The sequence below is a fragment of the Bemisia tabaci genome, chromosome 4 (assembly GCF_918797505.1).
Source record: "Bemisia tabaci chromosome 4, PGI_BMITA_v3".
Taxonomy (NCBI): domain Eukaryota; kingdom Metazoa; phylum Arthropoda; class Insecta; order Hemiptera; family Aleyrodidae; genus Bemisia; species Bemisia tabaci.
In genome coordinates, this window is record NC_092796.1 from 37,396,105 (window position 1) to 37,419,795 (window position 23,691).

The 23,691-nt window shown below is 38.1% G+C and overlaps 1 protein-coding gene and 1 long non-coding RNA gene across 3 annotated transcripts; both read left to right on the forward strand.

The window, feature by feature from the left end:
* Positions 1-1,419: 1,419 nt before the first annotated feature.
* Positions 1,420-12,747, forward strand: LOC109031564 (sulfotransferase 1C4). 2 transcript variants are annotated; one of them, XM_019043151.2, is made up of 7 exons: positions 1,420-1,864; positions 2,672-2,890; positions 3,652-3,751; positions 4,766-5,094; positions 8,044-8,138; positions 9,466-9,649; positions 11,747-12,747. In XM_019043151.2, exons 2-7 carry the CDS (start codon positions 2,689-2,691, stop codon positions 11,851-11,853), a joined length of 1,017 nt encoding a protein of 338 aa, XP_018898696.2. In that variant the 5' UTR covers positions 1,420-1,864; positions 2,672-2,688; the 3' UTR covers positions 11,854-12,747. The 2 variants fall into 2 exon arrangements, with proteins under 2 accessions (XP_018898696.2, XP_018898695.2); XM_019043150.2 differs by having other exon boundaries at positions 1,426-1,962.
* Positions 12,748-17,242: 4,495 nt separating this feature from the next.
* LOC109031444 (uncharacterized) lies at positions 17,243-20,636 on the forward strand. The gene is made up of 2 exons (XR_002008807.2): positions 17,243-17,435; positions 20,001-20,636. It is a non-coding gene; the product is annotated as an uncharacterized lncRNA (long non-coding RNA).
* Positions 20,637-23,691: the final 3,055 nt, after the last annotated feature.

Sequence of the window (23,691 nt, forward strand, 5' to 3'; positions counted from 1 at the left end):
GAAATTTGGAAAATTCATTTTCATTTCATTCTCAATTAAATCGCATTAAATTTTGTCAAAAATATAATTTTTGACCGTTCCCAGTGCGTCATTCCACGGTGCGTCAGAGGAACAGAAAATAAAATAAGAGTGGTACGCTTCCAGCTAATTTTGACTTCAACTCCGGAATGAAGTTCAACTAGTTATATGTTTGGTAAAGGCCATCGATTGTCAAGCTAAATCAGGTATAGAGAACTGATCGATTATTTTTCGCGGTCTAATTCGAAATCAGCCAGAGCTAGGAATATGTTTCAACGACTTTCGTGTTTTTCTTTTCTTTGCTGGCATTTTCCCAAATGTTTTTCTAGAACTCTATTCGTTTTTTTGCAATTCAGCATAGGAAACATTAAGGTCCTACTCATTAGATCGCTGTTTACGAGTTACTCGTACAAATTATTGTTTTCACATAATATTTTGATTAGTCACCTTACGCTAATTTTCTGGAAAGAGACCTCCAATAATTAATTTACTACTCTGTATTCATTCCTGATGTGCGAGGCTTATTTTCGCGGATCTTGCTACCTTAGGTTCGCCTTCAATGTGACCGGATAGGCATCAAACCTACGAAAAAGACGAACCAACCAGTAAAAAAATAAACAGTCTTCTTGCCCTATGCTTCATTTTTAACTCGTACATGATACGTAATGTTATTCGTAAAAAAACGTGATAGTGTCAAGTTTTTCACGAGATATACCCTGCTATTACGATGTTTGCTCAAAATTACTAATTTTTCCTTTTAAATGATAAGGCTGCGTATACGTACTTCTTTCATTTATAGAAAATACAAAGAAATAATAAAATATACAAATATTTAATTAATTATCATTCTTCAAAAAGAAAAAAAAGATTTTCCAAAACATCGGACCAAAATTTTCGAGGTTTTAGGCCTTAACCATTCAAAATACACCAGAACCCCCTACCGACAACCCTAGGAATCTCTTGGTTTTTTTTTTTTTTTTTTTTTTTTGTGCAAAGCGGTGCGTATAGCTTTTTGCAGATTTTTTCCAGAAAAATTTACTAAGTCGGAGGAATGGTGAGCGATACTAAATTATAGTTATTTTTGGACTCTGAAGATCAAAAGACGCCAGAAACGCCTTATCTCAAATCTGAGACATTTTGACCTCTTTTTCCGGCTGCACTGCCTAATCATTGCCCTCAGTTTAACTCGCTGCTTGCATTTTTTCTCTCGATATCGATAGTGCTTCAGACGTGAGGAGGGGATCTCTTTATCATAGGCTGTATCAAGCGGTGGCGAAACGTAATTAATTGTTTATCGATATTTCCCCCATTGGAAGCCATGGTAAAGAATCGACTTTTAAGGTGTTCACTGTGAACACCCTGTTTATCGATAGCGGGATTACCGGTCATTTGGCTATTACAGTCCCAAAATACTTTTAAATCGACTTTATTTTCCAGGAGCTCGACAGATTTTTTTTTCTTTTTTGACTTGAATTACCCAGTATCCACTGTTCTTTAAGAAGCTGACAAGTTTTTGCTTGTGGCAGATCAAAAAATTTAAACTCGTCCGAATGGTTTTCTACGTTCACAATACACGGCCTTGTCGCGGTGAGAGGTTGACCTTGCAGCATTGGATCGTGAATTTGCTTGGTGTGCTGCTTACCTATTTTAAAATTTCTGTAAATGAAAACTAATCAGGTTAATATATACGAGTCAGTGACGCGCCTTATCAACACACCATAGTGGAGTTCACTGATTGTTTTCCACTCCCTCAGCTCTCATTCAGTCTCAATGACGCTACTTTCATCACTTCAAATATATTCCGATTGTTGTATTTTGGAGCCTCAAATACGGATTTAGTTCTCAAGTACTTATGTTCAATTGCCGAACGTTGATTTAAGTGTACCTTAAGGAAAACTGTCATTGCATGCTTGTGTCTCTTTAATGGAATAATCTTATACAAAGGTAAGTTATTTGATGAAATGGATAGAAAGCACACCAAAACACGCATTGTTTATATATTGTTAGAATTCATTCATTATACGTACAATGCGTGTTTTGATGCACTATCCACTCATTTCTTCATAAATAGTAGCACGAGAGTTGCGTTTCTCTAGTTATTAAGTTATTTGCTAAAATGAAATCACTCATCGGTGCTTTAAGCATGGTATGTCTTGCTACTTTGAGAATTTGTATAACATTTGGTCCATAACCGTGACGGTGAAAGTCGGCAATCACATAACTCGGTTTGCGACGTCGCAGACTTCCTGTCATACTTTATTTTTTAAATGGAAAACTACTCAACGGCAATTCTTTAAAACTGTCATGATTTTTCTTCTCAATGCGAAGAAAATTCTGCAAAAACTTCAAGAAATAATATCAATTTGTTCTCCTTTAAAAAAATGACGTAGATGCGGAGATTTTCAGACACCGCAAACGAGTTATGTGATTGCCGACTTTCACCGTCGCGTTGCTAAAATTGAAAAAAACGATGGTTTCCTCAAATATTTTAGGAGGCGTATTTTTCCTCCTGGTGGAGGCACTTTTGGAGAAAAAAATTAAAATGATAATATTTTAATTTACATAGAACGCTCTCTTGCAGTATGACTGTTAAACCCTCGGGCTTCCTGAGCAAGTATTTCATGGCATGTATGCACTTTATTTACTATTGCAGAACCAGCATCTTCGAATATGTTTCCGCATAAAATAATTAATGCTGGTCCGGACAACAATAAGAGGATACTGAGTTATTTTAGAGGTGAAGGTGAAGGCTTCGTTCAGGTTGGTGATCAAGAATGGATAATTCCAGCTGAATATGAACGCAGTGCAGCTGATATTTATCAATTTTCACCGAGACCTGACGATGTTTGGATCATGACCTTTCCTCGATCAGGTCAGCAATATTTAGATTTTTCTTTCATGCATATTTATGTGATTTTGTTACAAACATACGTCAAATGGTCTACTTTGACATGATTTTAACAGATTTTTTAGAGCTTTGAATATTTTTATTAACATGCCACTGAGGCAGATCTAAAAATTTTTAGATTTTGAATATTTTTGTAGTATCTTCGCTCTACCAAAAGTTATCGCCCGCGGCGTATATGCATTTTTCCTCAATTTTTCGCCGTAACCTTTGTTGTTTAATTGCAGAGATGTGAATGGCCAAAGTTGCCAAATTACCTCTATAAAATAATCAAACACTACTCCTACTCAGGGTGGCAAAATTTCATGAAAAATAAAATCTTGAAATTTCACGTGAAATATTTCATGAAATTTCAGAAATTTATGAAAGATATTGAAAAATACGAGTTCTTATTTATGTTTCGAAGGTTTTAAAAATCGTGATTTTCTTCTATTTTTGGGTGTTTGAGTGCGGGTTGCATACTCTGGCCCCTGAAAAATATGAAATATTTCACAGCCTCGTGAAATTTCATGAAATATTTCACTGAAATTTCCAATCTTTCATTTCTTTCTTACGTTTCATGCCACCCTGCTCCTACTCCTACTATTTTTTATTCTCTAAACGCATCACAAAATTATGGTTAATCTACCATCTCACCTTATTTGTGGAATTTCACATTTCTTTTGTGGTAAGAAGTTATCCTGTTGTCCACTATTCATTCTCTATTGACAAAATGAAGCTTTTTTCAGGCACCACTTTATGTCAGGAATTAATTTGGCTTTTGAAGAACAATTTAGATACAAAGAAATCAGCGGAGATCGATATTCACGCAAAAGCACCTTTTCTAGAGTAAGTGAAATATACCACTTTTATTAAATAATCGAACATATTTCTGCCAAACGAAACTAAGCGCCAACTTCAGTTTCTTGAGGATTTTAGAATCCTAGACAGCGCCTCCTGTCAAACGGAACCAAGCGCCATGGAAAAAAATAAATTGTAAGCATATGACGGAACGAGTTTCACGGTCTGCAGCATCCGCAAGTTCAATTTGCATTCCCCCTCTTCCACCTTTGCCTCTCAGTTCCGTTTTGCAGAAATACTCTCAATCATACTCCTTAATACATTTATATATTATTATTATAAAGTATAAATATCTTGTAGCGAGCAGGGGACGTACTCCTAGTATATTATCATGTCAAAAAAGGACATTTTTTGAAGCGGTCGTAAAATCATCTAATTCCTGAGCAAATAAGATTGGTATTATGACAAAAATCAAAATGCAATTCCAGGGAGTAAGCTCTCTTTTTAACTGTATATCGACGGCGTAGGTCCGCAATCACATATCTCGTCTGCGGTGTCTAAAAATCTCCACCTCTATCTTATTTTTTTAAAAGAGAAAAAATTGACATAATTCCTTGAAGTTTATGCAGAATTTTCTTCGCACATAGAAGAGAAAATCACGGCAATTTTAAAGAATTGCCGTTGGATATACGTTTTCTAAAAAATAAAGTATGACAGGAATCCTGCGACGTCGCAAACCAAGTTATGTGATTGCCGACTTACACCATCGATATACTTAGAAATCTGCGAGCTTCAATTGTTTTCCTAAGAAGATGAGGAGCTCATGTTAAAACAGAGTACCCAGTTTTCATAATGTTCAGAGTTACTAGGAAATGACAATAATTAGTCAAAATGTCAACAAATCATCGATTGTTAGCCTACGGAAGGGTATAGTAACGTCTTCATTTTATTAAATGCACGAACTGATACAAAAAGTGACTCTGCTTATAACATTGTATGTAAGATTGGAAGCGTATTAAAATTTTGTGCAAATTACTTAAGTTTTCCTTCAATATTGTTTAGGTTTTCCATCCTTAGGGGCCCTCGGCTAATTCAGGAAACAATGAAATTAAACGCAGATAATTCTGCAGCGATCGATCTGCTGAAGAAAATATTTCGACCCGAGTTTGAAACCGCTGCGGAACTGGCAAACCCACGTATCATCAAGACTCACCTTCCTTTTTGCCTTCTATCACCGACCCTGCTTCCTACATCCAAAGTTATATACATCGCAAGGAACCCTAAGGATGTAATCATCTCGTGCTATCATCATAACAAACTCTTCAAACTTAATCATCACGAATACTGTGGTGATTTGAAAACGTATTGGCAGTTCTTCAAAGATAATCTAGGTTTGTAGGATTAGCTCGGGTTATTTCTAAAAAAATTGTGATTGGCGCTATGTCAAAGTTCTACAGTGTAATTGATGTTTCAAAAAAAGTTATACAATTCATATAACTTAGGACGAGAGTGGCTTCGTTAAAAAAAAAAAAAAAAAAAAAAACCGCCGCAGCATTTTTCTCGTACATTATTCTATCAGACAATATTCACTTCAAATTAAAAAAAATTGGCCTCCGGCCAATTTATGCGCGGCGCTTCGCGCCGCGTACCGGCGCTACGCGCCGGCATTTGGGGGGCTTCGCCCCCCCATCCGCTTAGCGGATTGGTGCGGGGACCGCACGGGACTTTCTCGCTCGAGCCGGCGCTTCGCGCCGGCATAGACACTTTTACTGGAATATTTAGAAAAATACTGCCAATTTTACAAAATCATAAAGTTTGATTGGAATTTTGATCACAGGATAATAGTTATGAAATTTTTATTCAAACCATTGAACTTCATTGTAAATGTCTTCGCGATATGTGGTGAATTCATATATTCGGACTCGACTTGTTGATTTTATGAGGCATCTTCAATTAAATATGTAATTGATTAACTAAGTCTCCTGTCAAAGATGGCGATCCGTAAAAATCTTAGCTTTTCTACGATTCATTAGGATCCATTAGATTCATTGACATCATACTTCAGATACGATTTTATATTATAATCTCTCCTTAAGCACGGTCAAAAGCCATCAAATATCTACTTGAATGGGTAGAATGACTATTCGATGTTCAAATAGTCTTAAAACTAAACGGTTTTCGCTTAGCATCTCCCAAATTTTAAATTTGGCGGGCGAATCTACCTGCTGGAAGGTTCACGACACGCCCGCCAGGAGCGCCATCTCCTTACCGCGTATCCCCGTAACTCAAAGCGAAAACAATAGAGAGCGCCATCGACACACGTCAACCAGAGACAAGTCAACAAACGTCACGTTATAACAATTATAACCTCCTTCATTAACAAGCATTAAATCAGTCATATTTGTGCCGAATTATTACATTATATTTGTGCTTAGTACCTCGTAAAAAGGAACCGCAAAAGATGGAATCTGCCGGGATTCTAAATTCATTAACAACAAACATATTAGTTTTTAATAAAGATCTAAGTGTCAGTTTTTGGCGTTAGCTTGATGATTCATAGTATCATAGTACCTTTGTAATGTGAGTATGTATCTAATTAGTTGTCTAATTTTGCTTTGTGATTACCTACGGAGTAATTTTGGAAATAGTATATGATGCATTATATAATGCATTTGAATTCCTAGGTTTCACCTGACTCAAAGGGTTTGCTGCTATTATCTAGAAGCGTTCCGACTCATTTATCAGAGAATTGAGCGTCTCCTATCGGCCCCTCTGCAATTATGAGATTAGTCCAAGAATCCTTTAGGAACTTAAATTAATGACTCAGATGGTGCTTTTGAGCCAACTTTCAAAGAATTAAAGGCATTTTTTCAAAATCTACAGTCCATGAGCTCTCCGTGTGACCGAAGTGCTCTCCTCGCTATATGACGCGTAACCCTTCAATTTTTAGTTTAGTCCAAAGACCTCGTAGGAACTTAAATTAATGAACCAGGTGGTGCTCTTATGCCAACTTTCGAAGAATTGAAGGCATTTTTTTTTATTTTTTTTTATTTTTTTTAAAATTTACAGTCCTTGAAAATGAGCTGTTTTGCGGAGCAAAGTGCCTACTTTTGGGCCTCGTAATCTCTTGAAATTTGAGTTTAGTCAAAGATCTTTTTGGAACTTAAATTAATGACCCAGGTGATGTGCTTGATGCCCATTGTTAAAGAATTAAAGACATTTTTCAAAATTTACAGTCTTTCAAAATGAGCTTTCCGTGTGATTTTGCTAAAAATGGACAATTGAGCGTAGCCCCCCCAAATTTTAGCGTACCTCAAAATCGTTGGACGTGCATAAGGAGACCATAGATATGGTGTCCTGTGCCAATTTTGAATGAAATCGAACAGATAGATTCTGAGATATCGCTGTAGACAGATTTGGGGGACGCCGGACGGACGGACACACATTTTTCAAGTATGGTTATTTTTACTCCTGGGACCTTAAAACGTCTAGAAATGATGAAATTTCAACTTTTTTTTTTTTTTTTTTTTGGAGGATGACAATACTTCCTCTCTACCCTATGGGAGCGAGAAAGTAAAAACTATGAAAACAGGGTACAGGCTGTAAAATTCAAAGTCCTGCCCTGTTTTATGCTCCCCCCCGTCATGTACTATATCTGGGCTGCTCAATTTTGTCACGTGGATATTATACAAGGTGGCCCAGACCTACCGTGCCAAGCGGACCAGGTCTTTTTCTCAGGTATTTCAGGTCGGACGAGGTTCAGGATGGCGGGGATGGACAGGAAATTGACCCCAAGGAATCCAAATTTCATAGACTTGAATTCCCCCAGCCTCCCTACGGGAAGGGGGGGTTAAAAGGGGGGTCTTCACTTCAAATTATTTATACAAAATCGGAAAGTACGGAAAACATAAACCTAAACTGTCACCAAGAAATCCCAAATCGGCACATCCGTGTCCGAAATATTGACCCTTAAGGATGGGGGTTAGAGAACCTCTTTAAAACATTTACGTTCACTAAATTCATTTTAAGGCTAAGAAAAATGATATCCTCACATGTAATTGATCCCGAGGAATTCGAATTTGAGGGTCTCATTTTCCCCAGAGGCTTCTCTGATGGGGCACAGAGTGGGGGGGACATCGGTCACCTCTGTGCCCCATCATAGAAGCGTAGTTTGTAATGCGTAAAACTGTAAATTCTACCCACAAAGTTTCTAAATATAAAGAAAAACATATTATACTTTTTAACGTATATTTCATTTTAGGAAAAACCCGGATATTAGGAAAATTGTTTTCACTTGTTTTAATAAAATTGTAATTTCAATAATTAAATTATTTTTGCAGTATGTTATAGTCCGTACTGGGAGCACTTGAAACAGGCGTGGACCCACCGTTATCATCCAAATATGCTGTTTTTATTTTACGAAAACCTCTCAAAGGTTAGTATCTGTAAATGCAAATACGTCAAAGACATGTCGAGACGTAAATACAATGTAAGAAAAAAAAAAAAAAAAACAATTTAATCAACAAATAAAAAAGAAAAAAAACTTACAAGCATTGAGCCACAGACTCGTGTTGGACACATTTTTTGGGAAAGCCCTGTCAACACTACTACCGAAAGTTCACGGAACTTTGCGCGAAATTTAAGTTTCGTAAACCTCTCTTAGTGGACAAGGCCTTCCATTCATAACAAATGAAAGAAAAAATTATGAAAGAACAAACATAAATGTGGTTTAGTGATTTTAACTTCCGCCGCGCCGCGCCGCGCAGACCGCACCGTGTTTGGCGCAATGCGTGAAGTATTCATGCATTCTCGCAGGCGCTATCCGTTTCACGCTGACCGCAGTGACCGCACTGTGTTTGATGCAATGCGTGAAGTATTCGTGCAGTCTTGTAGGCGCTAATATGTGTTACATGCCGATCGATCGCCGCGCCGAGGGCTTCTCCATTTCATCTCAAGTCCCCGTCATCATTTCTCTCCAAGGCGCGCCGTTCCAGGCCAAATTGCGTGTTTGGTTTCTCTCACAACTCGACTAATTAAAGGTGCTGTCACTTGTATCACTGAAAGACGACAAAATTAGAAATTATAATATTCTTAGGTAATGACAGATTTTGTCGCCTTTTTTCGTTTGTAATTTTTTCTGAATCCGATTTTTTTATTACCTACATTTAAAAAAATTGCAAAATTTGCCGCCCCCTAGATTTGCCGCCATGGGCCGCGACTCATGTTGCCACCCCTTTAATGGGGAATTGGCCCTAAATGGCCCTAATTCAGAATGCTTTGGTATAAATAAGGACGAATCATTTTAAAAGTATTCGCCTTTCATAACAAAAATGTCTTTTATCCAGGTATTGTACAGATAACGTACTATATTGTGGCTTTGATTTGGTGACAAATAGGAAGAGAATCCATGCCAAAAAGAATTGTTGTCTATCGTGCATTCAAAAATTCAAATGCAAATACGGTGTTGATTGTATTTACTGTTTTGGAACCAATAATGAGAAAATGAGAAATTAAGCCGCACCCGCCTGAAAGCGGATCACTTAGCCTGTCAGAAGCGGGCAGTGTGTAATGTGTCAGTTAGTTTAAAGCCTTACAAAGCTCATTTTAATTTATTTCCTAAGATTCGTATGAAATAGAAAACGATGCCCGTACAATATGACATGACATGAGAAATTGTATGGGCATCCTTCTCTGTGAAATTGTTAATTACAATTATTTTTTGGAGTACAGAACAAAGGATTATTTATTTTCCCGATTTACAGGATCGATTTTCGGAGATAAAGAAAATTGCAAAGTTTTTGGACGTCAATTACTCTGATGACCAATTGCAGCAGCTTGTGGACTTTATGGAAATTAACAATTTTCGACAAAGGGTGCGCATTAAATCAGATTCAGTAGAAATCAAAGGAATAATTGCGGACCATACGGAAGAATTCATACGGAATGGCAAGTAACCTCTTTTTCACCGATACTCGCATCCTGAATGGAATATTTATGTGGACAGTGAAAAGTGCTATAGGGCGGCCTATTCTGAATGTCCATTCTTCAAAATATCCATCGCAGTTTCTGCTCTGACAAGTCTATAATGCACCATTTGTCCCTTTGTAAATAAGTGTTCAATATAGAAGTAAGTCATATAGTCAGACCGAAGCGCGCAAGCCAGTATTACAGAGCCGTCCGGTTTCAAAACAGAGGGCATAATGGACCACTAGACAAGGTACAAAATTACGAATTCTGATACATGTCTCTCAACCAAAATTTCACGTAGAATACGAGTCAAGGAACGAAAATGGGCCTGTTGCAAACTTTTGCTAGAGCAGAATGAAGAGTTGTTTCCCATAGATAATGCCTCAAAAATCACGATGAGCGCATCGGCAAAGTCTGAAATGCACTCATAAATTCACAATCTGCGTAAGAAATTTGCATTATTTTGAGCTTCCCGCTTCAAAAACGATACTACTGCACAGGTGAACATTTTGTTAGAGGAGTCGCTCCATCGTCGGCAATATTCATCATGGCCGACGCTTGCGCAGTTCCTCGCGTAATTCGAGGAGAACTCAAGGTCAATTAAGGCGGGCGAGGAAAATTTGAACGTAAACACGCCGATTGTTATCTGGTTTAATCTTGTTCAGGTGTTATCTCGTCCCATCACACGTGTTTTGGCGGACTGGCGTCGGCCATGATGAGTATTGCCGCCAATGGAACGACTCCTTTAACAAAATGTTCACCTGTACCGTAGTATCGTTTTCGAAGCGGGAAGCTCAAAAAATCGCAAATTTCTTACGCAGATTGTGAAGTTATGAGTGCATCTTTGCCGATGCGCTCATCGTGATTTTTGAGGCATTATCTGTAGGAAACAACTCTTAGTTTTGCTCTAGCAAAAGTTTGCAACAGGCCCATTACTGAAACTAACTCCTAACATAGATATTCCGTGTTTCTCGACGCTTGAATTTAAACCTCCCGTTCATGAAAACTCGAGGGTCTGCGTTGGTCAAATCACACACTAAACGTTACCTTGCCAGTCTCTGCGATACGAAAATATAGTAGCCTCAAGCCTCAATTATGACGTTTTGGCCCAGCTATAGTAAGTTGTTTACATTTTGAACAATAAAGGGTGGGGAATGCTCGATTGAGAAGCCTGCCGAAACCCTTGTAGGGCGCGATTTGACTCACGTGGAGCATTGAGTTTCTTTTGACCGGGCGATTCATATTCCCCGTAACCAGTGTACAATAAAAACGTTGATATCTTAGTTAGGAATTAAAATCAGTAATTTTTGATGAGACGTGAAATGCTGGTTCAGAAACATGTGACAGGGTACTTAAATTCGGACCTTGTATGGTGGTCCCTTTGTTGCTTTTATGCCGTAAGAATGCATTTCAATTTTCACTTGAACCCTGGAAAGGATGGAGTTACATGGACGATATGGATCACTCCAAATTATAGTCCCGCCTTTAAGTCAGAAGAGCGACAAATTGTCCCTTCGTGCCAATTAGTGTGCCACTAATACACAGCTTAGAATAACCCTACGAGGAATATCAGCAGGCGTATAAACCTCTATGGACCTTTGGTCTTCTCAGAGAATATTCTCATTTGATTTATTCTATAGAAGGCAATTTTCATGTTCCGCACGGAACGCGCCGCAGACCCTATAAAACGTGTGGGATATAAATGATTTCTCGTCTCTTTTAAGTCTCCAGCAGCCTGATTGTTGAAATCGATGGACAAAGCAATAGACGAAGAAGACAAAATGGATATGGACGGATCCTGTTGGTGAAAGCGAGTGGTTTCAATGGACGGAGAAGGTAGATAATAAACTAACTAACGACAACCCATGAGAGATCCTTTAGTTAGTCCACCATTTTCGCCCTTAGATTATTAGAACCATCCATTTCAATCAATAAGATCGTTCCATACTCCTTATGTCCTCTTTGCCTCTTGATTTGTCAATCAATTTCAACGATCAGGTTGCTGCTGCTCACATTTTCACGCTAATCATACAGAATCTACTGAAAACTAATGATGGTGACTTCTTTTGTTACCAGGAAAAGTTAACGGGGGCGACCCAGAGCTAACTCCGGAATTGAGCAAGGAAATAGACGAGTGGACGGCAGCACATCTTCAAAACACCGACCTCAGATTTCCCGAGTAAATCTGATGGCAATGATCTTTAAAACATAGTCCTATGATTATGGTCCATTAGACAAGATGCAAAAAGCATGATGAATGCTTAAATGTGTACCTTGTCCAGTATAGTCTGTTGGACTACATTTTGCAGTTCTGGCTCATCTGTAAAAAAAATCCTATCAAACGAGGGTATCAAACGGCAAACATTTTGTCACTAAAATGAGTCAGAAGTAGCTCCATAAGATTTAGTTCAATTCATTTATTGAAGTTCGATTTACCAAGAGGTCATCCTACGTACACGTTTTCTGACAGTTTCAGCGTGGTTCCACAAAAGTAGGAAGATAGACTATACCGTTTTAGACAAGGAACTCGTGGTATAAAAGTTTTCATACGTCTGCTGCTGAATATAGAACATAGCATTGTTTTCTCTTTGAAAAGAAGGGGCATCGATAAGGGTTGTTTTTAATCCTACCCTGAAATTCGTCAACTCTACGATTTTTTGCTCATTGAAGGTACTACACGCGATGCATCATGATTTGGTCCTTTCCTGTCTCTTTTTGAGTCTAATATTATTGGTCTAATATACGTGGGTCTGAAGGCCACCCTTTACCCAGGTGCATTCGACTGCAAACCCGAAAACCCCGCAATTCCCGCCAAAATTGGCCCTCAGTCCTATCCATTTTTAGGCTAGTGATAGACCCAAAAAAAGATCGAAGATGACCAAATCATGATGCGTTCCGTAAAGTATGGACTAGCAAAGAACAAAAATTGTGGATTTGAGGAAATTTAAAGAGTGCCAAAAAGGGCCCTTATTGATGCTACTCCCTTAAAAGGAAAGGAAAATAAATGTTTGAATTTTTTATTGTACTTAAATTTTATTGAATATTATGCGTTATTAATTACATACTATTCTTACATACTTTGACACAATTTGTTGATGTCTTTTTCTTCGATAAAACAATTTCATGTGTTATAAAAAATCCCTCTTACAATTGATTTACTTCTCCACGTCATCAGCTGGATCCGGGGGGCTGATTGGCTCATCCGGTTGGCTCGTCCCGCCCTTTTTCCTATTTTTCCTGAGTCTGCGTCGATATTTCTTCGGTCTTGCATACATGACGGGCTCTTGGATGCAAACTGAGCCGCAGGATGTCGGACAGCACAGCTGATCGTTCGAGCACTGCTTCCGGTATCCGCATTCATTCGTGCACTGATTGCTGTCTTGCATCACCGGACACCCTCTCCGAAGGGTCAGCCGACCTGTGGTTGAAGTGATTCTCATTGCCACACATAAACAGAACACCACCAGAGATACACGCATTGTCCTACGAAAAAAAAAGTTATTTGGGTCAAAGAATGTGCGATCATCTACGTTTAACAAGGAATCCTTTCGCTTTTCAGAACAAAGTCGAATAGATAAAGAAACGATTAATTTCTGAAATCAAATTTGGAAAACTATCACAACATTTTAAGGTTCTTCATTTATCAAAATTAATCGATTTATCGATGATCGATCGACATAGTCATTTTCGAAAAGATGTTACTTCATCCTAAAACAAAGCAAATAGACGGACGTTTGTTGTCCATGGTCAAAATACAACACAAATATACGTAAATCTAATTAACAAGTCGATGATTTTTGGAGTAGAAAACTATATGTATTTACTGCAACGTTTCAAAGTCTCCTATATTTTTTATTTTTTTTAAAGAAACCAACCGGAATGCGTTCTTTAATTTTATAGTGGTATCTTCAAACGAGTGAAGAAATTTCAAAGAAAATTTCAAGAGAGCATCTCCGTTGGTTTTCTGTGTTTTGTAAAAAAAAACGGAGCGAATAAGAGAACGGATAGGGGTAAAAAAATTCGCAACGTCGTAACTGGAGATTCAAATTGTTCAACTTTAGCCATTGATATCTACAAATAGAAACTTACGCTAACTATGCCCTTCGAGGAAAATGCGAGCAAGTTGACGAAGTCAAAAATTTCACAACTTTTTTTTTCAAATTTGGGTAAAAATTGAGTTTTAATTTACGAATTATATATCAGTCGCTACTACTTGCTATGCTAACTTACTGCACTCGGCTGCCTATGTACGTATTTATTCTACTTACCTACTTTACTGTTGATTTGGATGAGAGGGATCACCACATTTTAAAATCGTGAGTATTCTGTTACACTCGAGAGAAAAATGTGAGGGAAATATTCCGAAAAATTGTGCAAGAGGAAAAATACGGAAAATGATAACATTCGAAACCGCGGAGATTAGAATTTTGCGTGAGTATTTTGCTAAGTCCCTCAGAGTAGCTAAGTACAATGCGAAACTGGTAATTTTTACAGGCTTATTCTCATAGACATCTGAGCACTGATACAAATGAGGCAACAATGATGTTAAAATCCGCCTGAATTCTGTATTGGTTGCGGCTAAAATGAATATATGTGGGCCACTGGGTCATTGTCACAAATACGAGTAGTTTATTAACACCTAGAGATTTTAAAGAACAGGAGCTTTATATTCTAGTTTCATTGCAAGTGGAATTTCCGGTTTTATTTTAAAATCTCTGGTTATACGAAGCTGCAGAGACTTAAATGTAGAACGTAAGAGGAACAAGTAGGGGAAAATCTACTCATTTTCCTTTAAAAATAAAAACTTTTGGTTAAATTACAGATAAAAAGCGTTTTCGTAGCTATAATCTGACGTATTATTGTAGGACATATAACCACAATAATGTGCGACTATATAATTTTGTCCCTGATCAAAATCATCATTGATTTGTGTTCTTTACTTTTTCTTGAAAATGATTATGGATCGTATTCGATACATCAAGCAGGTGAGATAGGATCGACATCGATTGGTTCAATGTGTAAACACAGCCTCAAAAGTCAATTGAGCAATCTGAGGGAACGGGTCTCTTGCGGTAAATTTTTTATACATATATGAGTACAATACGGCAATGAAAAGAGGAATTGTTGGGAATTTTCTCATTCTCAGCTTTCTCAAATTAAATCTTAAAATTTTTGTTTGAGATTATGTTCTATTGTTTTAAACCAAACGATATATCAAACCATTATTGAATACGACCTATTGATTTAGACACATAATTGGAACATTTTAAGCGAATTCAAACTTAAATTTCCACAAATTTCAAAAATTAGAGACACCTTAACGCGCGTTGATGACAGCGCAGAGATACAACTATTCGTGCTTGATGGATGTCCGTGTTGCATCTGCCGAAATCGTAGGCGCGATGGCGCGAGGCGTTAACTCACAATGCTCCGCATCATACCTCCAACGAGATGTCACTCAGATTCCGAAGAACACTTAAAAAACGAAGCCTGATACGTCTCTCCGATCCTTGGCTGGATTGCTCTCGTAACTCTTGAAGCAGCTCTACAAACAAAACAAACGCAGTATGGAAGAAGAGCAAGGGAAAGGATACACATTGATGACGGCGCAGACATACAATTATTCGTACTCGATGGATATCCGTGTTGCATCTGCAAAAATTGAAGGCGCGATGAAGCAAGGCGTGGACCCGCAATGCTGCCAATAAGGTGTTGCTCAGATTCGGGATAAAAGTTTGAAAATGAAACTAGAGTACGTTTCTCCTATCTGCAGCTGTGCTAATGCTCCTTTTTTTTATAAAAAAAAAAAAAAAAAAAAAAAAAAAAAAAAAAAAAAAATTAACGTCTGATTTTTTTAAAGGATGTATATTTGTAGACGAAAATTACAAGAATTTTCCTTCATCAATAATCAGACAAATTGGTCATCATTTCTGTTTTTTAAAAACAAAATCAATTGATAAATAATCAATTAATCAGGCTCTGAAGAATATAAATCATGGCTGAATGCACCATGAGATATTTAACGTATTCAGCAGAACAACATCTCCTCGTTAGTTTGTTACGGCAGCTTGGGTGGCGCTGCTTGTTTTGCGGAGGGCAAAAATAAAAAACGCCTTCAATTTTTTGGATACGCAACTTAGGCAACAAATAGTTGCATCCAGGCGTTGTCGTCAACTTTTGGTCGACCTTTTAGTGCGGTATGGATTTAATAAGATATCTGATTACCATTCGCTATACTTTTACTTTGTGTCTATCGTATTCTTAATCTTTAATGTAGAATCCATACTAACTCTTCCATTCACATGTTGTATAACATTTTCCAATATTATAACTATATTTTTAATAATTTACATTTTAAAGTTGGTTCTTATTTTAGGATTTATACTCAAAGGAGGTACCGGTCTATTAGGCTGAATAATTCTATCCACCACAATTTCGACTCAAGCAGCTTCTTTTATTCCAGACTATGAATCTAGCCCGACGTCCTACGCTTTTCCATTTTTAATATAAAATTCTAACTACCTTATCTCCAAAATGAGAACGATTTGTTTATTTATTTTTTACAATGCACTGCCGCACTCAAGCCGAACGCCATATGAGCCATCAGGTTCCTTCGAAAATTCACGAATTTTCAGAATAATTTTTGAATCATCCTTTTCCAACTTTTCCGAGGCTTTCGCTCGTCGTTTGATCTAAAAAGTTTGAAATTTTTAAAGGAGAATATTCATAACTCTTTAAAAATACATATCTTTTGGGAGGCAAGCTAGCAATATTCGAATGCTCATAAGACGTTTTTACTTACCACGGCAGTGTATGCAAAACCTAAGAAACGTGTAGATAGCACGTTCATTTCTTTCAACCATAGTCCGGCGCTTTGATACCAGAGGATTGTTATGATAGGATAGAATGATGTGTTACATGACATTTTTTAAAAATCATCTGAAAATATTTGGAAAAAAAAAAAAAAAAAAAATGAAAAATATTTGCCCGACCGGGCTGGTGCAAATCTGATCGATCTCACTGCGGAAGCAGCGGCAGTTCTTTTGCGATCCATTTCCATAAACGGAGCGTTAACGTCTCAAGGAGAATTAGACCCGTCGAAACGGCGACGGGTCATTTATTATTTATCACCGTCTACGTTGCTTCCAAGTTTTGTGCCGAAGATGCTGGCTCATATTTCGCGCAAGTTCAGCCGCAAACAATCCTTGAACTTTGACGCCCATCCTCCTTCCATCGGATGCCAACTCCGCCGATCAAGAACCACTTAACTCTAATATATATCTCATTTGGATGAGTGGTTTTTGTTTCTCGCTAGTAGGCCGAACATCTTTGCAGCCGTGCTAAGGAAAAACACTGTATGAGCCATCAGGCGTTGCCAAATTTCCTCTGAGAAATCACGAATTTCCAGAAAAATTTGTGAATACTTCTCTCCCAATTTTTCAGAGGATTTCACTCGAAATTGGATCCAAAAAGTCTCAAATTTTCTGTGAAAAATACTCATAGATTTTTTCAAATATATGTATTTTCTGACAGCGAATTTGGCAACATTCGAATGCTCGTACGTCCTTTTTACTTAGCACGGCAGGTTGGGCATTCACCGGATCTACCAAAAGTCCCTGATATTGACAACTTGATCACGAGCCGTCGCGAATTTAACCCTAGTGCAATTCTTGTGGTTCAAGAAGAAGGTTCTCTTGTGTACGTCGAACCTTAACGCGTGAAACTAGAATTTTGTGATATTTCTTAGTTAATTCTACGGCTTTAGGTGAGTTATTTTTGCTTCGAATTTTGCTAATCATTTCAATGTAAAGCGTGTGGAAACAAAAGGGCACGAAGTCGCTGTTTCCAAAATTCCAACTTTTGGAGAACCGCCAAAAACTGTACCTTTTTTCAGGTGCGATCCATTTGGACGGTGAAACCCCCAAACTGCGCGTCTCGTTTGCGGAATTTAGTAACCTCCGCTCCTATTTTATTTTTGTGAGGTAAAACATACATAATTTTTTTGATTTTTTGTCAGAATTTGCTTCGCACGGAGAAGAAAAATCAGGCACGTTTTTAAGAATGGACGTTGAGTAGCTCTACTGTCAAAAGATGAGATGACAGGAAGTCAGCAACGTCGTGAATAGAGATGCGTGGTTTGACAGTTTTACCATCAATTTGTTTGAGTTACAGCTTGGCCCGTGTGATTAGACTTGAATTATCTTAAGTCAAATTTAATATTACTGAGCAGATTTCCGAGGAGGAAAGATTGATGTGTGTCTTTTTTTATCCAATTTTTTTTTTTTTCATAATTTAAAACCCCATTTGAATTTGTGCTTCTTTGGTCCTAGTCTTTGAAAGGCGCAACTTTAGAATTTTTTTATTGGAGGACACCATCCATGCGGAAGATGGCACATTATACAGGCATACACGTTTGTTGTTTTGACACTGTGCCGTCGTTTTTAATCACCACACCTAAGCAGTATTCGACAAATTATAAAATTTTTGTTTAAAACTTTTAAGCGAATTTAATTAAATTTTTCGGTCTTGATCCATTTTCCCCCTTGTCAATAAACATTTTTCAACTTTGGGGATCAGGTAAATCCCTCCTCCAACCTCTAAAATTTAATTTTTGCCAATTTCTTTCTATCTCTTTGGGTGTGGATTAACAAAGAACTATAGAAAAACCAAGGTAATTTTTGGATTCAGGAGCCTAATATACGTAAGAGTACCTCTGCTTAAAATGCCTGAGAATCTTCTCGGCTGTTCCTGATTATGAAGTTCTCCCGGTAAATAAGTCTGTTCCGTAAGGCCACCCCCACCATACATGGCTCTGAATATATATGCATCTGAATTGATCGGGGATTTTGTTCTCGAGTTACCACTGGGGCTAATTTCCAAGCGCAAGATAAATTCCTTTTCAAGGATTTGAATTTGCTTGTATTCCTTTGATTTGTATAGCTGCTGAATCCAACATTTGCTTCGGTCTCTCTCTCACAGTGGTCTTTGAAGCAAAAAAAAAAAAAAAAAAAAAGAAAACCGCAAGAAAAATGTACCCAAAAACGGGCTACAGGGGGTGAATCTATGATACGTGCAAACATAAAATCGCGAAAAATCAAAATCTTGGCTGAACCTATTCTCGAGATATCAAAATTGAAATTTTCATAGTAAACTAAAGTTTGCTACTGATTTTAATTCTTTGTCCATTAAATCAGTGTCGATTGGTTCACGTCCATCCATTCAGGTTTTTATTTATCTTTCGATTCATGTCGATCGAATATGTACCTCTCGTTAATTGCATGCAGACTTCCTATCAAACTATTTGTTTTAACTGAACAATGCGCTATCTGTTGCGTCTGCAGCAATTGTTGTTACGGATATGTTGGGAGTGCTGATTTGAGCTCATTACATACTTGACTCTTTAAAGGCGTTTTATGTACGAAACTAGAGTACCCTTTTGGAGAAATACAGAGGTGAAATTTAATGAATCGCTCAATCCCTACTTCGTTCGTCCTTCAACAGATTATTACGCTACTTTCGCACGTAACGCCTTCAAAGAGTCAAGTATGTAATGAGCTCAAATCAGCACGCCCAACATATCCGTAACAACAATTGTTGCAGACGCAGCAGAAGGCGCATTGTTCAGTTAAAACAAATAGTTTGACAGGAAGTCTGCATGCAATTAATGAGAGATACGTATTCCAAGGACATGAATCAAACGAAAAATAAGAACCTGAATCGATCGCCGTGAACCAAACGACATTGATTCAATGGACAAAGAATTTAAATCAGTAGAAAACTTTAGTTTACTATGAAAATTTCAATTTCGATATCTCGAGAAAAGGATCAGCCAAGATTTTGATTCTTCGCGATTTTATGTTTGCACGTATCCTTGATTCACCGCCAGCTGCAACCCGTTTTGGGTTATTTTTTGTTGCATTTTTTTTGCTTCTAGACCAGTGGGCTCTATCATACAACGATTCCTCAAAGAAACCAAATTTTGAGGAAAAATTTTCAATCACTGCAGGAAAAATTTAGCTAATCGAGAAAATATGGAATAATTTTCGGACACAGAAATTATTCCTTAAATCAGTCCTAACTTTTTCGCAACTATTTTTCTTTTCTTTTGATTTCCGTTCCATTACATACAATAAGAAATTTTGGGATCCCAACGTGGCAGGCTACAACTTCAAATGCCTTTTTCTCATAACTAAAGGACTACCAACTTTTTCAACTCATAATGAGCTAAAAAACATTTTTGGAGATTTTGAAACTATGCAAAGGAGATACGCATCGTCGTATCAGCCATTTGTTTCCTACACTAATTTTTTTCTGATTTATTTTTGTGCAGAAATTTCAGAATGAAGCTGTTACATTTGATTTTCGTCGCTTTTCTCGCGGTGATGCTCTTGGGCTCCAGGTCCGTAGACGCCGGCTCCGACAAGAAAGGAATTTGCCCTGCCGTCATAGTTGGCACCGTTGCTTCCTGCCAGGAGAGTTGTAAGAAGGACAAACACTGCCCTGGAAAGTTCAAGTGCTGCAGCAACGGATGCGGAAAAGTCTGCAGGCCCGCGTACTAGTCCTCTTTTCAAACATCTCTGCCATTCATCATTGGGCTTAAGCACAATAAACTTGGCAGGCCCTTTAAACGTGACGTTTTAAAAAATATCTCTGTATATAGTTTCAGCAGGAATGCGTTTTTTCAAAACCTTTAACGACAATGTCTGATTTTCTGAATACCCTACTGGAAACAAAACGATGTCAATGACTCAGAGGGCAGCCATCCATCAGATGCTAAAACGTTCAGACTCACTGTGTGGTGAGTCTCGAGAGAATCGACTCGTACCTGAATCCTCTTTTTATATTCTGTGAATCCTCTTTCCTCTCTTTTCTGTAATTTATAAAACTATTTATTTATTTATTATCTTTGCTTATTGTTAGGCATCGTTGGCTGTAATCTTGCCAAATAAAAAATTCTTCATTTCAATCTTGAACTACTTTTTTAATAATATAGGTCTGGATGGAAAATAAACTGCTGGGTATTTGATAGCTTATACGTAATTTTTGGAATTAAATCCGAGAGAATTCAGTTGTTCTCTGTGGTAAAACTAAACTAAAAACTAAAAAAAAATATATACCAAAACATTTTACGATTCACGCTACCTAAGGATACTACCTAGGTAAGGCAAACCATTTTTCGTGTTTTTCGGGAAATCTCATATTTTTTTGCTAAGCACATTAAATTTAAAATACAATTCCGGTCAAATGGAGAATTTGCATGCAAATTTTTGATTGCTTTATCTGAAAGTGGTTAAAGAGCTGATTTTACAGTTTTAGTCTAGAGCCCCTATCTAATCTAAGGAGGGAGTCACCCCAGGGGCTGACTCCCTTGGCATCCAAGAAGCCCAACACACCGGGGCTGCCTCCTAGGACATCAGAGTAGCCCATTTCGTCGATAAAATCGACATTAAATTGCCGTATATGCGATAAATTGCCGGGCGATAAAATCGCGATTTTATTGCAACAAGATCGAGGATAATTGCTGAGATGTTGATGATCCTAGCGATTTTATCGCCGATAAAATTGCAATATATCGCGATTTTTCCGTTGAAAAATGCTACTTTGGTATAGTCTCTTGCTGGCCGATAGACACGATAAACTGGCAGGTATAGTCTCTTGCTGGCAGATAAACACGTTTGTGCAGCTAACTCAAGACTGTCAAAAATCGAGTTACGCACTTCTACACTTTAGTCATCGATTTGTCTCATATAGTTCAAAAAGTAATTCAAGAGCGAGTCCCGCGTCGCAGAAACTGGGTAAATGAAGTTAATGAACAAGATGGCACGTTCTTGCAATTGAATAAACAATTAAAGTAGGTAGCAGCTGCAACCTCAGTTCACCGTCAATCATTTACAGCTTTTTCATCGGCTAGGTAATCTTAGAGTCTATTCTTAACGTAGGCACGGCACTGGTTGGACAACAAGAAAAGGGCGCGTGGCGTTATGTACGTGTGATCAAAAAGTGGGGAGAGGGGCCATTGACGCCCTTTTTTATTGCTTTTAACGTCAGGTGCAAAATAAAGCAATGCATTTGAGGTTTCTCAAGAAAAAGGGAGCGCTTCACACCCTTATTTTCAACACATAGTTCTTACTATGCTTTGATACAGGGGCCATTCAAGTATACCACTTCAGACACTCCATGTTTTTACCAGGGCTGTAGCCAGGATGGTATGATTGGGGGGGGGGGGGGGGGGGCAGAATTTCGACATGAGGGGGCGAGAGGTCGCGGGGGGGGGGGGGGGGGGGGGGGGGCAAAAATTGATTTAAGAACAATGTGTTTTCGGACGCGAGGCATTAGGGAAAACATAGGGTGGGATATCCTTTCCATTTTGGCCTCACTTTAAGAGCTTTTTTTGAGCTTGAGAGATGATTTCAGAGAAAACCAGTGGCACCATCGTGTTTCTCGCGAACTTTTACACAAGAATCAATGGTCAAATCGCAAATCCCCCACACATGCAACAAATCCATTAAGACCTCGGAAATGATTTAATACGTGTGAGGAACAATTACATTTACCAGGACTCACTTAACCCTTAAATTCCCAAGCCAGGTCAAATTGATCCGAGGCTTGCTGAAAATATGTGACCCGTGGGATGTATGATATCGGCAAAAACGAGCTTTAGATACAGGTCCTCAAATACATCGTAAAAAAAGAATAATCAGACATGAACTTAAAAAAATAGGAAAAAATCAAGAGTCACTACAGCCGGAGATAGGAGAGACGCAATCGGGTCTCGTTTCTTAACTTTTCTACCAAATCTGAGCGACGGCACCTCATCAGCAGCATGAGGCAGAGCGTTGCGAGTTCATGCCTCACGCCATCGCGCCATCGCGCCTTCAATTTTTCAGATGCAACGACGACATCAATCAAGCACGAATAGTTGTATTTTTGCGCCGTCTTACCACAGGTCCTTTCTATTGCTCTATTTCCGTGTTGTATTGGTTCTGTTTGTCTTATTATTGTGGTGATGCTTCATGAGCTACGTGAGAAACACAGCAAAATATTTTAGAGACGAGATCGGGCCTTGATTTTGAACTCTTTTCCCGAATCTGAACGATACCTCATTGAAAGCATAGAGCGGAGCATTTCGAGTTCAAGTCTCACGTTATCGCGCCTTCAGTTTTGCAGATGCAACAGAACATCCATCAAGCACGGATATTTGAGGAATGTGAAGGTTATGTTTGCTCAGATTATGCTATGATGTGTCCAAATCAATACTCATTTTTAAAAAAAGGGGGGAAAATTAAAAACATATTTAGGGGTTTTCAAGAGTCGTGAAGGGCATAAGTCTAAAAATTAGTATTTTGCCGCGAGTTATTGAATTTTTTTGACGACTATCCCTAGAAATCCCAAGCTGACTATCTCTTCTGGGGGAATTACACATGGCAGATATGTAGGAGGGGAGCATAGAGTACAATAGAGTCGCAAAGTACTGGAGCGGCGATGAAGCCAATCCATGAACAGGCGTTTCCGAGCCGCGTGTGCTCCGAAAATAGTGAACCATTTGCGAACCCAACGGCATTTTGTAACACGGCGGCTTATGGAGAAATCAAGAACTGCTTGTGTTTTTTTAGGTATTTCATAATTCAATCAGCATTAATTTTTGCAAATTTTGCTATTTAAAGGTAGTCAAAGCCATAATGAATCCATTGATGTATATTACTCCTGGATAATATTCATATTGGGATTTAATTTCTGACTTATACCAAGTGTGAACCAACCGGCATTTCTTATCACGGCGGCTTACGGGAAAAGCAACGACTGTCCGTGTTTTTTCGACATTTTTTAATTTCATCGATATTAATTTGTGCAAATTTTGCTATAATTAGATAGTCAAAGTCATAATGAATCCATTGATGTATATTACTCCTGGATAAAATTCATATAGGAATTTAATTTCTGACTTATACCAAGTGTGAACCAACCGGCATTTCTTATCACGGCGGCTTACGGGAAAAGCAACGACTGTCCGTGTTTTTTCG